The sequence below is a fragment of the Trematomus bernacchii genome, unplaced genomic scaffold (genome assembly GCF_902827165.1).
Source record: "Trematomus bernacchii unplaced genomic scaffold, fTreBer1.1, whole genome shotgun sequence".
In the NCBI taxonomy this organism is placed as follows: domain Eukaryota; kingdom Metazoa; phylum Chordata; class Actinopteri; order Perciformes; family Nototheniidae; genus Trematomus; species Trematomus bernacchii.
Genome location: NW_022988149.1, coordinates 12,277 through 28,882, shown reverse-complemented (window position 1 = coordinate 28,882; position 16,606 = coordinate 12,277). Strand labels below are relative to the sequence as shown.

The 16,606-nt window shown below is 44.6% G+C and overlaps 1 protein-coding gene across 1 annotated transcript; it reads left to right on the top strand.

Annotated features, from left to right (window-relative positions):
• Window positions 1–8,901: 8,901 nt before the first annotated feature.
• On the top strand, window positions 8,902–10,764 carry LOC117475876 (protein ANTAGONIST OF LIKE HETEROCHROMATIN PROTEIN 1-like). The gene is made up of 2 exons (XM_034122213.1): window positions 8,902–9,152; window positions 9,858–10,764. Exons 1-2 carry the CDS (start codon window positions 8,902–8,904, stop codon window positions 10,762–10,764), a joined length of 1,158 nt encoding a protein of 385 aa, XP_033978104.1.
• The last annotated feature ends 5,842 nt before the right edge of the window (window positions 10,765–16,606 follow it).

Below are 16,606 nucleotides of genomic sequence, written 5' to 3'. Positions count from 1 at the left end.
GAGGTGATTTCCCCCTGGTCTCTGCTGGAGCTGTGAAAGAAACAGAGTCCCACTGTTATGGGGACATGCTGGAGGTAATTAGTCCGTCCTTGGGGCTCTGTGAGGGGGCAGAGAGAGGTGATTTTCCCCTGGTCTCTGCTGGAGCTGTGAAAGAAACAGAGTCCCACTGTTATGGGGACATGCTGGAGGTAATTAGTCCGTCCTTGGGGCTCTGTGAGGGGGCAGAGAGAGGTGATTTCCCCCTGGTCTCTGCTGGAGGTGCAGAGTCCCACTGTTAGGGGCCCATGCTGGAGGTAATTAGTCCGTCCTTGGGGCTCTGTGAGCGGGCAGAGAGAGGTGATTTTCCCGGTCTCCGCCCTGGAGGTGTGAAATAAACAGAGTCCCCCTGTTAGGGACTGGTGCTGGAGGTCTCTAGTCCGTCCTTCGGTGCTCTGTGAGCGGGCAAAAAGAGGTGATTTCCCCCTGGTCTCTGCTGGAGGTGCAGAGTCCCACTGTTAGGGGCCCATGCTGGAGGTAATTAGTCCGTCCTTGGGGCTCTGTGAGGGGGCAGAGAGAGGTGATTTTCCCCTGGTCTCTGCTGGAGCTGTGAAAGAAACAGAGTCCCACTGTTATGGGGACATGCTGGAGGTAATTAGTCCGTCCTTGGGGCTCTGTGAGGGGGCAGAGAGAGGTGATTTTCCCCTGGTCTCTGCTGGAGCTGTGAAAGAAACAGAGTCCCACTGTTATGGGGACATGCTGGAGGTAATTAGTCCGTCCTTGGGGCTCTGTGAGGGGGCAGAGAGAGGTGATTTCCCCCTGGTCTCTGCTGGAGGTGCAGAGTCCCACTGTTAGGGGCCCATGCTGGAGGTAATTAGTCCGTCCTTGGGGCTCTGTGAGCGGGCAGAGAGAGGTGATTTTCCCGGTCTCCGCCCTGGAGGTGTGAAATAAACAGAGTCCCCCTGTTAGGGACTGGTGCTGGAGGTCTCTAGTCCGTCCTTCGGTGCTCTGTGAGCGGGCAAAAAGAGGTGATTTCCCCCTGGTCTCTGCTGGAGGTGCAGAGTCCCACTGTTAGGGGCCCATGCTGGAGGTAATTAGTCCGTCCTTGGGGCTCTGTGAGGGGGCAGAGAGAGGTGATTTTCCCCTGGTCTCTGCTGGAGCTGTGAAAGAAACAGAGTCCCACTGTTATGGGGACATGCTGGAGGTAATTAGTCCGTCCTTGGGGCTCTGTGAGGGGGCAGAGAGAGGTGATTTCCCCCTGGTCTCTCCTGGAGGTGTGAAATAAACAGAGTGCTACATTTTGTAAATAGTGCAATATCTCCAGGGCGCATAACTGCACTTTACAAGCCAGAAATAATGTTTAAATGGTCGGGGAAAGTATTTTTAAATGTCTGGAAGAGAGTTTTAGACAGTCATTTTGCACGAAATCATTTAACATAGACGCTCTCCTGAAAATGCACAGAATATGTGCTTTTTCAGGAGACCGTCAATGTTAAATGATTTCGTGCAAAATGACTGGCTAAAACCTCGGAATAAGTGTTTGAAAAGCGGGGAAAAGTTGTTTAAAATAGTCTGATACCTCCAGGGCGCATCACCAAAAATGTACAAGCCAGGGAAGATGCCTGAATCCCGGATACTTTAGGTCTGTCACTTAGGGTGACCGCACCACTCCGACGCTCCCGAGAGTGGACGTCCATTGTTTGTAAGGCACCTAAGAGGGATAAGGGATGATGGCTGCTTCATATGTGGTGATTGTAGATATTTGGCCAGAGATTGCCCCACTCAGCAATATCCACCACAATGTAGCCCCTCACAATACAGAGGAGAATCAGTGTTAGATATTAGGAAAATTGAGGCGGAAGCATATGCCAGGTCCATGAAGAATATTTCTGTTGGATCAGGTGATTGGGTGAAAGTAAAAATCTACAAGATTAACTCGTTGCAACCTGTATGGAGTGGACCATGGGAAGTTGTAGAACGCACTGCAGATGCACTCCGGATCAGAGTTAACAAAGGAACATGTTGGCACTTTCTTGCAAATTGTGTAGCCGTACCGCCACATTTCCAGAAACGGCACGGCAGTTAGAACTGATTTTGGAAAAACTGGTACAACACAAAGTAATTGAACATTTTTAGGAAAGGCACCGCCAGAGAAAAAACACATTTTTACACTCAAACTATTTCCAAGTCATAGACAAGGAATTTAGATAATATAAACTTAATGTTCACCAAAAGTAATAAGTATAATAGAAAGTAGACATGGGCTTACACTTGAGTCAATTTACATTGCTGTGATCTGATTAGTGTCCTCTGCAGGTTTTTACTGTTCTGAGAAACAGTGGGATTACAATATTGGAGAAGGTATTTCGTAGTGTGGGGAATGTGATGCTTGAAACATGTAAGTATTTCAATTTATAGGAGAAAATGGTTTCTTGAAAGAGTTATGTTGGGTAAATATGTAACAATGGTTGAAATAATTTTTAGAAGGAGATTTTGTAATAACATTAGTAGACATTAATTGTGTTGTTTAGATGGCATTTAACAACTAAGACAGATAGTATGATTAGAAAAAGACAGAGTGGAAAGGGTTGAATTTTTTAACCTCAGTGTGCTAGACTTCCTATAGGTAATGCGTCCCGAGACCTGGACTCCCCCTCTGAGTTAGAAAGGCTACGACCCCGACCCTCCAAGCTGACAAAAGACCTAACCCAACAGGAGACTCCCCCTTCTCCATCGAACAGACAGAGAACCAGAGCTGAACCAACAACAACAACAAGACTGCAGCCAGAACTGCAGCCAGAACTAACTCCACCTGTGGCATCCAGAACCAAACGGCATGCTGACATACAGAGAGATACTCATCAGTCCCTCAGACAGGACATGAAGTTCCAAGCTGAGCCACGAGATTTGGCACAAGAGCAAAGTGTGGGACATGAGAGCAGAATCCGCCCTCCATAAAAACAGTAGAGAGACTGTAAAGGAGGAGATGAAATGCAAAGCAGTACAAGAACAGTGGCATGATGTGGGCTGCAGATGTAACCGGGCCAAAGGCTGCCTAAAAGAGTTACAGCCGATGGATTCAAGAGCTGATGGACTGAAGACAGAATCAGAGGAGTTGGCATGGTCGATTGGAAGTGAGGAGGCCGGGGTCACGGCTTGAGAAAACCAGGGGAGGAGAACAGGAAAACGGGAATGAGTGAGTTTACACATAAACACACTTATTCACAAAACGCACATAAAAGTGACCACATTTAAAGAACTTGAATTGACTTAATAAATACGTAAAGACAAAGAGATGTATTAACCATGAATTAATCAATTGGTAAATTAAAATAGCAGTAAAAAGGAAACTATTAAAAGTAAAATGAGAATCATCCTAAAACACACTGAGGGATAAAGGGGGAGACATGATGGAAACATTCACTACACTTTAAGCAGTGGGTGTTTGAGTACAGAGTAGAACTATATTCTTCAATCTTTCCATAATGTTAACAAATTGTTCGTTAAGAGATTCTTATTCATGTGTGAATAAAGTGGTGATTTAATTTGTTACAATATTGATCTACAGATTAAAGGGATAGTTTTAGGAACCACTGTATAAATTCAGACAAATCTTTATTTGTATGGATAATTTTAAAGGGAGAGCTAGGACCAAGCCAAATATAGTATTCCAATCTAAAGTATTGATTTCACCATTGTGGCATAGTTATCACCATAGGAGGGCTTTAAGATGGAAATATGAAATGACTTCTGTTTTAAATCCTTGATGAAGGAGGGAGTAATTGCTGCATGTTCGAACACCCAAGGTTCCACACACTGCTAAGGGGATTAACATTGTTTTTTAAGTAGACCAGAAAAGGGGTTTAAGTGACATTATAAGGAGTTATGAAATGCAGAGCTACACAGATCCTAATACAGTAGACCGGTACAGTCTAGACTGTCTAGACGGCTGGCCAATATGCGAATATGCATTGCGCATGCGCGAGTCTTATGATCTTATTAGGTGAGTTAGGTGAGTTAATTATTAGTTGTTAGTTAATTAGGTGAGTCTTATTAGGATATTAATGCCATACATTTTTGCATACATATGTATTCAGTATGATAGCTGTCTAACAGAAGTTAAATCCATTTCTCACTTATTCTGACAATGTACTTAACCCCAAATAAAAGAACCCAATTAAAATAGTTGTTAAATAATAGTGAAGTCACGTTGTAATAACAATAACTCATCTCTCTCAGTTTTTTTTGTTTTCATTGTGTGCTTTGCCAAAAGCCACTGTGTCAAATGTCCTAGTTGGGTTGCCGTACGGAGTTGTGCAATATGGCGCACATGCGCAGTACCGATCGGGCAGGCAGGTGAACGGATCGGGTAGTGACAGCTGTAATAGTTCGTTTAGAAATCCTAGAAACACTTTTACGGCAGCTCTCATTTACGGTAACTCCTTCTGACGTCATAACCGGATATGAAGGATTTTCAGAATAAAAGCTTGGCATTGAGATTTTATGAGAACTTCCGGGTTTTTCACAATAAAACAGCTTTTAAACTGACGGTATGTTTGAGACTAAATAATGCTATTAAACATTAAACATTTTAATTTCTAACATTTTGCATTTCAGACTTCTGGAATATATTGTGATATGAACAGGGTTGGGAGGGTTACTTTGTAAATGTAATCAGTTACTGATTACTGAATACATGGCTCTGAAAGTAATCCGAATACAGTTTTAAAAAAGTTACGTAATCAGATTACTTTTAGATTACTTTTGGATTACTTTCTTTATCCATCACAGATGAGAAAATAATAAAACAAATACAAAGAGGAAACAATTTGATATGTCTACCATTTATTTTAGGAGTATTAATATTTTTTCAGATAGGATCATACATTTACAATCACCATGTTTTTATTTAACAAATTAATCTACAATAAATCCTAATCTTATATTATAAAACATCACCATGTTTTTATTTAACAAATTAATCTACAATAAATCCTAATCTTATATTATAAAACATCACCATGTTTTTATTTAACAAATTAATCTACAATAAATCCTAATCTTATATTATAAAACATCACCATGTTTTTATTTAACAAAATAATCTACAATAAATCCTAATCTTATATTATAAAACATCACCATGCTTTTATTTAACAAAATAATCTACAAAAAATCCTAATCTTATATTATGGTCCTATATTTAACAAACTATGCCTATCTACAGTATGCCTATCTGCGGCCTATCTACAGTATGCCTATCTTTGGCCTATCTACAGTTTGCCTATCTTCCTTAAACCTTTTCTCCTCCTTATCTCTTTCATGACTTTTTATTTAATGCCGGTGTTTATTTTATTATTATATATAGTCGTTATTCATTTGTTTTAAAGCTCAATAAGGAAGATTTAAACTTTCACACACGTTGACCGGCAAAAAACTCTGCCCGGTTCCTTCGGCCCCCACCACGTTGAATAAACAGAAGGCTGCTGTTGTGGAGGAAGTTACAGCGCTACGTACGCACATTTAGCTTTCAGTGTTACTGACCTGAGATGTTTTTATTACATGAATTAATTACATTGACCATACCGTTCACCATCCCCCACCCCCCTACTGTATGTTGATTTTTGACATGTAAATGGGTACCTACCCCCCTCTGAGTGAATACCTGTTGTACCTGTCCGGGGCTAAGCCCATAGGACGATGCTCTGATGTCATCACCCTCGCGCAAGTGTTTTTATTGCTCTTGGGGCATTAAAAACAAGATTTTAACTTTAGTTTTTTATATAATATCTGCATTTTCTCTTGTGAAAAACAAAGTCTTAGTTTGGCCATAGTTATTTAATATATAGCGCCATCTCCTGGTTAAATCCTGAAATTGAAAATCTGGCAACGCCCTCTTGGAAAATAGTGGGAGGGCTTAACATTCCCAGATACTGGTCTTTGGCAGGTCTTAGGCAGGTAACTGGCTGGTAGTAGGCAGGAAGCTGTATGCTGGAGTCTGAAATAAGATGCTCCATCTGTATGTGCAGCAGCAGTGTATCAGTCATCAGCTGAGGAGAGTAGGGGGGGGGGGTTGCAGCTTAGCCTTTGCATGTGTTTCTTATATTTCACTGGCTATTATAACTCCTTAACCCCTCTCACTCTGTATAAACTTCTACCCTTTGACACATTCTGTTCTGATGCTTTCCAACACAGACTGCATCAGTTCCTCCCATACTTCTGAAATGGAGGGAGGCGTGTGGCGCAGTGGGTTGTGCATTGGTGTTCAGATCAGGTGGTCACAGGTTCAAACCCCACTGCAGTCAGCATGTTGTTGTGTCCCTGGGCAAGACACTTCACCCCAAATTGCTCCTGTGGGGATTGTCCACAGTATTGAGTATGTAAGTCGCTTTGGATAAAAGCGTCTAACAAGTGACATGTAATGTGTTGCCCCCCCCCTCTTTTCTTGTTCTCTGCAGTCCTTCCCGCTGGCAGCTGCTGACCTGTGCTGTGATTAAGATGGACATATTCCCTGGAGCTGGGCTGTTTGTCTCTGTGACTGTCCCTACTCACTGCTCCGTCCTCACTCGCCCCCATGACTGTCATCTCTTGACAACTTGCACCATTAAGAACAACAAGTATAACGCTCACAATCACTGCCATCTGGAAATATCACCCTTTTTTCAGCACAATGAAGCCGCTTATTTTTTAAACATAACTTTATTATAAATTGTGCATAGGTAATCAATCAATCAATCAATCAATCAATGTTTATTTATATAGCCCAATATCACAAATGTTACATTTGTCTCAGTGGACTTCACAGTTTGTACAGAATAATGTATCATCTACACACACCTTTTACATGAATACCCCCATAAGGTTAAACCTTATGCTACTATGTCACAAAAAATGCTATATATATATACATACATACATACATACATACATACATACATACATAAAAAACAGCACATTTTTTTGTAGAACCACCCTGGGAGTCCAAAAAGTCCAAAGGAAAACCTTTTTGTCCAAATGTTGTGATATGTAATGATTTTTGCTTCACTGGCCCTGCTCTTGCTTTGACTTTTCATCCCTTCAGGTAATTCGTTCTTAGTTATTGGGGCAAAGTGTGGTTAAATAATATAATGAGGGAAGCTGAATTTGAAACCAGTGGCCTGAGCTATAAGGTGTGTTTTATGTGGATTACTGAGCGGCTCTCCCCAGGTACAGGCCAGGGAGAGACAATACAATGTGAAGGTGGTAACACAACAAGCAGTTCAGGGCTCAGTCTTTAGAAGGTGAGTGACCATCCTGTTATGCCATGATCCCTATAGTATTGAGTATCTGCTGATATCTGAGTCTGATATCAGCAGATGTGATATTGATTTGGACATATCTTTGATCAGTTAACCCAATTAAGCTGCACCGTGCAACAGCATTTCCACATTTGGTAAAGCAATTATGGTGTATCTGTGTCAGTGTGGATTTACTGTGGCAGAAAGGTTTGGAAAAAACTTTCAGCATGGAAACAAATGTCTCTATTAGTTAATGATAGCATAAGTTGGTTTATTGTAAGCAAATAAAACGTTATGTTTAGTGTTGAAGAAGAAGAAAAAGAAGAAGAAGACTTTTGCAAAAACATACTATCAATTATACATATATTTCAAATAAAGTGCTTCATTGTGCAATAAAAACGTTTCACTTAAAATTATACATTAAACCCTATGTTATAAAAACTTGTGCAAAGTGCAAATCCTCATCAACAACAGAACACACAATATCTTTATAACACCAACGCTGTTTAAAATTGTCCAAGTCCCCAATGTGTTTATAAAAACGATGCTCCAGCCAGAGTCTGGCTCTGATGTTACACAGCCAGATCGCTTTTGCCTCTTCCCCTTTCTTATTTTCAACCCTGTTTCTCCTGGTTAAATAAATTGCCATTTTTGCTTCGCCAGAGAGGTAATTCAGGAGCTGCCACTTTTCTTTATTTGTTTTTTTGTATGGAGCTCCCATGATAAAAACACTCTTGGTAAAAACTATACTAAAAAGACTAAAAACCAATGTTAAAAGAGAGAAGAAACCTGTGAGTCTCTTGCACTCTGTAAAAACATGGAAAACAGTCTCTCTAAAACCACAAAATGGACACTTGTTAAAAACAGCAGGATTAATCATGGAGATAAAAGAATTACAGGCGATGGCACCGTGTAAAATTCTCCACTGGAGGTCGGCAGTATGTTTTTTAATGGGAGATTTGTATAAAACCCTCCACTATGGGCCTGGTCCGCTTCCTGCACCCAGTCTGGTGCTCCACACAGTGGAGGCCCTGTCCTTCAGTACATTTTTGTTTGTTGCCTTTCATGTATATTATTTTCTTGTCAGCTTTGTGGATAGTCATTTTTTCAGGGTTTGCGACCTTGAGCAGGGGGCCGGTCAGTTCTCCGAGACCTGGGCTCAGGTAGATCTCCGGGAAAAGGTCTGCTGGGTCCGGCTTGGCTCTTCCCTGTCTCCTCCTTAAAAGTCTTTTTTCGTCAGTGCTGAGGCTCTGGCTCCAGAGTTGCAGGATCCTCTCGGCCACCCGGACAGAGTGCAGACCCAGCAGAGAGCCCAAGACCCGGGCATTTGAAGTAAAAAGATATGATTCTAAACTGTATTGAAGTGAACATGTATTGTTTGAACTGTTTTAAGTAATCCCCTATATAATGTCTTCTCACTGACGGTACGTCTACACAGCAGCGTTAAAAAAATCTTGGAGGTGGGCGTATCTGAAGCTTGGGGATTTTTTTTGCGATCAACCAATAACATGAATCTCCCGCCCCCGAATCTCCCGCCCCCAATATACAAAGCAAAAAAGCCCGGTTCTTCTCCACTATTGCCAAAATGGATGCCGGTTTTGTAGCAAGGGTAGAAAGTGTAGTAGCAAGGGTGAATTTAGTGTATGCAATGTCTCGCAGGAGGCCTCGTGTGCATCGCTTTTGGGTACATCCAATACTCCGAAAATGTCTGCAACGGGGGGAATACCACGTTCTGGTCCAAGAGCTCCGTCTGGATGACCACCTGTTCCAGCAGTATTTTCGGATGAGCAAAAACGTGTTCGACGAGTTGCTCGGAAAAGTGGGTTCACTGATCACAAAGGTGGACACCCATATGCGTGTGTCAATCGGACCCGCCGAGCGACTCGCCATCTGCCTACGGTACGTTTTGTGTATTTGTACTTCTTTCATCTGACTCTGTATAGAAAGAGAGAATGCATGCCATGGATGAATGATGACTGAAGTCTGTGATTTAGTTCAGATGGATGACATTAATTAAGATAGCTAGGTAAACACAGTATTGCTCCCCTGTGTACATGGCGTGTGTGTCTGTGGTCTGTGTGTGTGTGGGGGGGATCTGTGTGTGTCTGTGTCCTGTGTGTGTCTGTGGTCTGTGTGTGGGGGGGATCTGTGTCCTGTGTGTGTCTGTGGTCTGTGTGTGGGGGGGGGGGGATCTGTGTGTGTCTGTGATCTGTGTGTGTCTGTGATCTGTGTGTGTCTGTGTTCTGTGTGTGTCTGTGTCCTGTGTGTGTCTGTGTCCTGTGTGTGTCTGTGGTCTGTGTGTGGGGGGGGGGGATCTGTGTGTGTCTGTGATCTGTGTGTGTCTGTGATCTGTGTGTGTCTGTGTTCTGTGTGTGTCTGTGTCCTGTGTGTGTCTGTGGTCTGTGTGTGGGGGGGGGGATCTGTGTGTGTGTGATCTGTCTGTGATCTGTGTGTGTCTGTGATCTGTGTGTGTCTGTGTTCTGTGTGTGTCTGTGTTCTGTGTGTCTGTGTGTGTGTGTGTGTCTGTGGTCTGTGTGTGTGGGGGGGATATGTGTGTGGGGTCTGACATATATTTTTTTAATCATGTGTATATTTTTTTCTCAGGTACCTGGCAACTGGTGATTCATACAGGACCATAGCATTCAGCTATCGGGTCGGGCATGCAACAGTGGCTGTCATCGTCAAGGAGGTTGCGGGTGCCATCTGGACCGCCCTGGTTGAGGAGACCATGCCAGTACCACAGCCGGAGGACTGGAGAGCCATCGCTGCTGAGTTTCAGGAGATCTGGAACTTTCCAAATTGCGTTGGTGCCGTTGATGGGAAGCACATGGTGATCCAGGCTCCGGCAAATTCTGGGTCCCTCTACTTCAACTACAAGTCCACCCACTCCTTGGTACTGCTGGCTGTCGTGGATGCCCGGTACCTCTTCAGGGTAGTGGATGTTGGAGGATTTGGAAGGAGCAGCGACAGTGGGAGCCTGCGGAATTCGGCATTTGGAGAGAGCCTCAGAGATGGCAGTCTGCAGCTACCACCTGACACCGTCATCCCAGGAGCAGAGCAGCTGGGCCTTCTTCCCCATGTGTTTGTAGGAGATGAGGCTTTTCCGCTGCTGGACAACCTGCTGCGTCCATTCCCTGGACGTCACCTCACCCGTGAAAGGAGGATGTTCAACTACCGCCTCAGCCGGGCCAGGTTGGTGGTTGAATGTGCGTTTGGCATCCTCTCATCCCAGTGGAGAATGTTCAGGCGTGTCATCACCACCAGCCCGGAGGTAACAGAGTTGTGTGTGAAGGCCACCTGTGTGTTGCACAACTTCCTCCGCAGGAAGACGATAGGAAGGCGATCACGCACACCTCTTGCCGACTCCACGGATGAAGCTACTCCAACCCTGCTTGATGCACCGAGGATGGGCTCCAACAATGCCACACGCAGATCCATCCAACTGCGGGAGACCTTCAGCTCCTATTTCAATGAGGAGGGTGCAGTGCCATGGCAGCAGTATGTGGTGTAGGGTCACCATTGTCTCCAAACCAAAAGCTCTTTTAAGAGCTACCCATATTTTCTTTAAAAAGCAAATATTCCAAATGAGCCATTTTAAAATCAAACATTCCTAATAAACATGTTTCTTGAATTGATATTATGATATGACTAACAACCTTTTTCCTTCAGTCCTGTTTTTAGTGATAAACCACTCATAACAGGTTTTCACCTCAACAATTACAGAAGACCGCACATTATATATCGACATACATGAAGCTTCTGGTATGTTGCAACTGACAAACCACATGAACAAGTCAAGACACAGTATAGCCATAACATACTTTAAATAACTTTTATTTATGTAATGTTGTGAGTGAAGTGTGTGATGAGTGTAAAAAGATGTAATGTGGATCAGTATCAGTATCAGTATCTAATCTTCCTCCTGGTCTGCCTCTAATACCACCTTGTGTATGGCAAATCTGACTCGCAGCCTCTTTGCTCTTGACATCAGTCTCATGGTGGGCAAGAGACTCTTGAAGAACAACAGGTCCTCCTCCTCCTCCACCACCAATGGCATGGCCAGAATTGGAGCGACGGCAGACAGCAAATTCTGTTCGAAGGAGGACATCTCCTTTGCCCTTTTCCTTTTCCCCCGGAACGAACCACTTGCATCCTCCTGTCCTGTCTCCCCTGCCTCTGCTGGCTGACTGGCTGGCTGACTGGCACCTGGCTGACTGGCTGGCTGACTGGCACCTGGCTGACTGGCTGGCTGACTACCTGGCTGACTGCCACCTGGCTGGCTTTCCTGGCTCTCTTCTCTTACCAGGGTGGATGGAGGCAGGGTTTGCCGGGGGACATTGCTGGACGTCTCGCGGGCGATCATGAATGGGTTTAAAAAAACTCATGATTGCCGCGAGACGCCAGGGCTTGTATCCCCCTGAAGACCCTGCACCGCTTCTTTTAGCCTCCTTCTCCTGTTGCTTCTCCTTCCTGTACCTGTCCCTCAGTGTCTTCCATTTCTTTTTGCACACTTCCTCTAATAAAATGAAATGAAAGAATACAGTTAATTTCTTTAATTTACAACAATTATTCCTCCATTAATGAAAACCAAATCCCTTTTATCACTGTCAATTGCATAAAAGGTTTTACATGTCACACTTTATCAGAATCAAAATCAGAAACAGGTTTATTGCCAGGTAAGTTTGCACATACTAGGAATTTGACTTGATGTCATGGGGCATATATAAAAAACAAGAAATCTAATATAAAACACAATGTTTTACACCGTAATAAAATACAGTTAAGTTGCAATAAGATAACAATTAAATAAAGCAGTAATTTACATGGAAATAGAATGCTATGAATGCATTTTTGCATGTAAACTAAGAAATGTGAAATCAGAATATGTGCAGGAAGGAGTATGACATTGTGTGCATTAATGTGATGTTAATGGAGGGCTATGATGAACATTTATGAGATTAATGTCTGGTGCTATTTTATGCTATTTTATGCTACATTCCATGCTGGCTAAATATACTGTCTATGCTTGCTAGCGATGTTAAAACGAAGTAAACTGGATCTAAAATCCCCAAACAGGTGAAAACCTACCAGTTTCACCCACTGTCTCTGCCACCTCCCTCCATGCCTGGTTCCTCCGGTTTGTATCCCGGTAGGTGAACAGGGACTGGTCATAAAGAACCGGGTGATTTGCTACCACAACAACTAACTTTTCCTCCATTTTGTCAATTTTGTTAGGAATATAGAAATGAACTGCGGTATGTCTCTCCCAGCATACACGCCGTTTGATTGGCTAGAGCTTGAACTGCCAGATTTGCGTACACGGGATTTGATTGGCTGCCGCTTCCACCTCAGCTTCAAAAGTTGAACATTGTTCAACTTTGAATCTTGAAAATCCTGAAAATCTCCGCTCGCCTGCCCACAATGCATTTCGGCGAAAAGTGAGGGAAAGTGACGTCACCCCATTCAAAGTGAATGGGCAGAAGCGTTTCAAGATTTTTTTAACGCTGCTGTGTAGACGTTCCGTTACAACTCACTGACCCAGAGATCCTGTTACACACACATACACCTCCCTTCTCACCAGAGCACCCACACATGTTCTTTTCAAGGTTCTTTCTGGGTATCATTATGTTCTTTCTGGGATCATTATATCTGTATACAATGTTTAATTGTCTGAGAGTAACAGTGTATGTGAAATATTCCATGGGAAAATAAGGGAGTGGATATCGGGGCAGAGATAAGATTGACTTTGACCTTGTGGAACCTTAGAATCTCACGTTCTGGTCAGAACTCTGATTCGCTGTATTGAACCCGGCCAGAGGTGGATCCAACCAGTAAGGACACCTGGGGGAGTGAGCAGCTCACACAGCTCCTCCCCACGGACTCTCTGATTCGCTTCGGAGTAAAATGGGAAGGAAGAGTCGACACATCTCCGCCCCAAAATATGAATATAAATACTGTTGTTTTTGTATGAAAAATACTTCTGGTTTGCTGAGTTGGTTGGTCCCGATATCTGTGTCCGCATCGCATCACAAACCTGAAGTAAATTCTTCTTGTTTGATGAGTTGGTTGGTCCCGACACCTGTATCCGCATCGCATCACAAGCCTGAAGTCCGGAGTACTCTGTAAAACTTGTATACATGTTTTGTTTCCTAGGCGTAAACTCAGATAATTGTTATAACTTTTGATTCCGGTGTTTTCAATTCCTTTCTTTATTAAATAGAGATCAGCCTCATCCAACGAACGGCGCGTAGCAGAGGGGGGGGCTATCAGCCCCACCAATAGGTGTTCTGCTCCAACACATTGCTCAGTTCCGGCTCCACTGCATCCACCAGCTGCTGAAGGCACAGGGTCCTGGATCGGCACAGCGCCACCGTCAGGCCGGGCGTTTCGCTGCTGCTGGCGTCCAACCTGGCTTTGTGAATCAGAGGCTCTTTCAACAACCAGTACAGAGAGTCAGTCTTTGGACACCTTTTATGGTTAAAAAGGGCCCAAGATTTAAAAACACCCTGATAAAAAGGAGGTAACCCACTTAACTTTAAAATGTTTAAATCAGTTAAAAACAGAGCAGCATCCAGCCCCAGGTTACTCACGCGTCGGAGAATGCAGCTGCTCACATCTCTCCACACCAAATCAGCCGGGCCGGTCAGATACCTCTGTAAAAACTGTATTCTAAAAGTGGCTGTTCGGCTGGCCAGGTGGATAAGGCCCTGTCCCCACTCCTCTCTAGATAAAAACAGCACCCCCTGTGGCACCCAGTGTAGACCCTCCCAAAAAAATCTACCAATTTATTTTGTATTTGGGCTAGTAAGCCTGAGGGAGGGTCTACACAGGTAAGGCGGTGCTACAGTTGGGATGCTACAAGGTTCTTTAAAACCAAAACTCTACCTTTAAAATACATCTGAGGGAGCAGCCACTTCCATTTGGAAAGCTTTCCTTCTATCTTTTCTATGACGTCCTCCCAGTTCTTCAGGACTATACTTTTTTTTCCCCCAAGAACACACCCAGGTCCTTAAACCCATCTCTTTTCCAGACCATGCTCTGGGGAAGAACTGGGAAACCGCCACTCCACTCACCGACAGCGAGGGCCTCACTTTTCTTCCAATTCACCCTCGCTGCCGATGCTGAACTAAAATCCCTCACAATGTTAACTAAAATGTCTGTATCCTTCTGGTCTCTAATAAAAACAATGATGTCATCCGCATACGCTGATAAAACGCCGGGTTACTTATTGTAACCCTTGTTATATTAACACATGCCCTCTACTGGACTCTATGGGTACAGTGGGTGGAGCCCTGATGTATACGCGCACTGTCATCCAACAACATCATTCCACCCTACTGCCCCTGACCGGCTTTTCTGGTCAGCAGCTGCTGCCCCACATTCTCCTTTAACCCGGTTGTGACCGTGGAGAAGTCTGGGCTGCGGCTGACAGAGCCACCGGCCGATCTCCAACCATCCCTTCCTAAGCAAAACTCTGGAAAGAGTGGTCGCCGGCCAACTCCATCTGTACATGTCCAACGATGAGCTCTATGAGCCCTTCCAATCCGGCTTCAGACAGCAACACAGCACTGAGACTGCCCTCATCAAGATCACCAACGATCTCCTCATTGCTGCTGACTCTGGCCGCCTCAGCATCCTCATCCTCCTGGACCTCTCTGCAGCGTTTGACACCATCTCTCACAACATCCTCCTCACCCGCCTCTCAGACCTCCTAGGTGTCACTGGCACAGCTGGTTCACATCCTACCTCCATAACAGGAAACAGTTTGTCTCCATCAGTGGCTCAAACTCACCCCCGGCCCCAGTCCACCACGGTGTACCCCAGGGCTCTGTGCTTGGCCCCCTCCTGTTCACCATTTACATGCTCCCCCTCGGCCAGATCATCCGACATCATGGACTCAATTTCCACTGTTACGCTGATGATACCCAACTGTATCTCAGCACCACTCCATCCTCCCAGCTCCCCCCTCAGTCCCTCATCAACTGCCTGCATGACATCAAAACATGGATGTCTTCCAACTACCTTAAGCTGAACAGCAATAAAACAGAGCTCATGGTTGTGGCACCCAAGGCCCTGCTCCAGAAGGTTGGTGACTTCATCCTCGAGGTCGACGACTGCTCCATCTCCCCATCTCCTGAAGCCCGCAACCTGGGTGTCATCCTTGACTCCACCCTTTCCTTCCATTCCCATGTCAAATCTGTGACCAAATCGGCCTTTTTCCACCTGAGGTTGCCGAAACCCTCGTGCATGCATTTGTCACCACCCGCTTGGACTACTGCAATGGTGTCCGGTTCGGGGTTCCCAAAAAAAACCTGGACAGGCTCCAGTATGTCCAAAACTGTGCTGCTAGGGTACTCACACACACAAAGCCGTGGCAGCACATCACTCCCACCCTCATCCACCTACACTGGTTGCCGGTCAAGTCCCGTATATCGTACAAAGTACTCCTCCTTACCTACAAGTCCCTCCATGCCCTTGCCCCCCAGTACCTATCGGACATCCCTCACCCACATGCCCCACCCCGGAACCTGCGGTCCTCAGACTCTGGCCTGCTTACCACCCCCCGCACCAAACTGCGAACCTTCGGGGACAGAGCTTACAGTGTGGCAGCCCCCAACCTCTGGAACGCTCTCCCTGCGGAGATTCGCAACATCCCCACACTCGACGCCTTCAAAAGGGCCCTCAAGTCCCATCTGTTTGCCAAGGCTTTCGGCCCCTAATCGATCTGTTGTTTTGTCTGTCTGACTTTTGTTTTGTTATGTTTGTTTTGCTATATTACTTGTAAAGCGACCTTGGGTCCCTTGAAAGGCGCTATATAAATGCAAGCTATTATTATTATTATTAATGTGCAGTACCGGAGTCCAACAGAGAGGCAGCAGCTGCGGGACAGTAGACTGCGTACTACGTAGCCTTCCCTGCCCTGAAGAAGAAGTGATCCTTCGTTGTGAAGAGTCTGCTTTATGCGCTCCGCAGCAGTAGCCCAGCTGCGAGGCTCCGGCAACTGGCCCGCGAAAGTGTCTATTGCAGGGATGGGCAACTTGGATGGTGGTGGGGGCCACATAATTTATGTACTGGCCACCAGGGGGCCGCAGATTCACTTGGAACACACACACACACACACAAATTCCATGTATTGTATGTAATTATTAACAAATATACTAAGTCTGACATCTTCATTGACATTTTACAATCTTTCAGGGAACATCCTCGAGCTCACTAAACAAATATCTGTTCACAGAAATGTCATTTAATTTGTACAAGTGGCATGTTTGTATTGAACAGGTTATTTAACAGTGGAGTAAAACTATTTTAAACTATTGGAAAGCACGGAAAGTGCCTGTGCATTAAGATGA

Bases quoted from the DNA above. Each gene is read 5' to 3' on its own strand.
- LOC117475876 (XM_034122213.1), top strand. From the start codon at position 8,902: ATGTCTCGCAGGAGGCCTCGTGTGCATCGCTTTTGGGTACATCCAATA. The intron at 9,153-9,857 runs GTACGTTTTGTG...TTTTTTTCTCAG, and splicing joins CGACTCGCCATCTGCCTACG to GTACCTGGCAACTGGTGATT.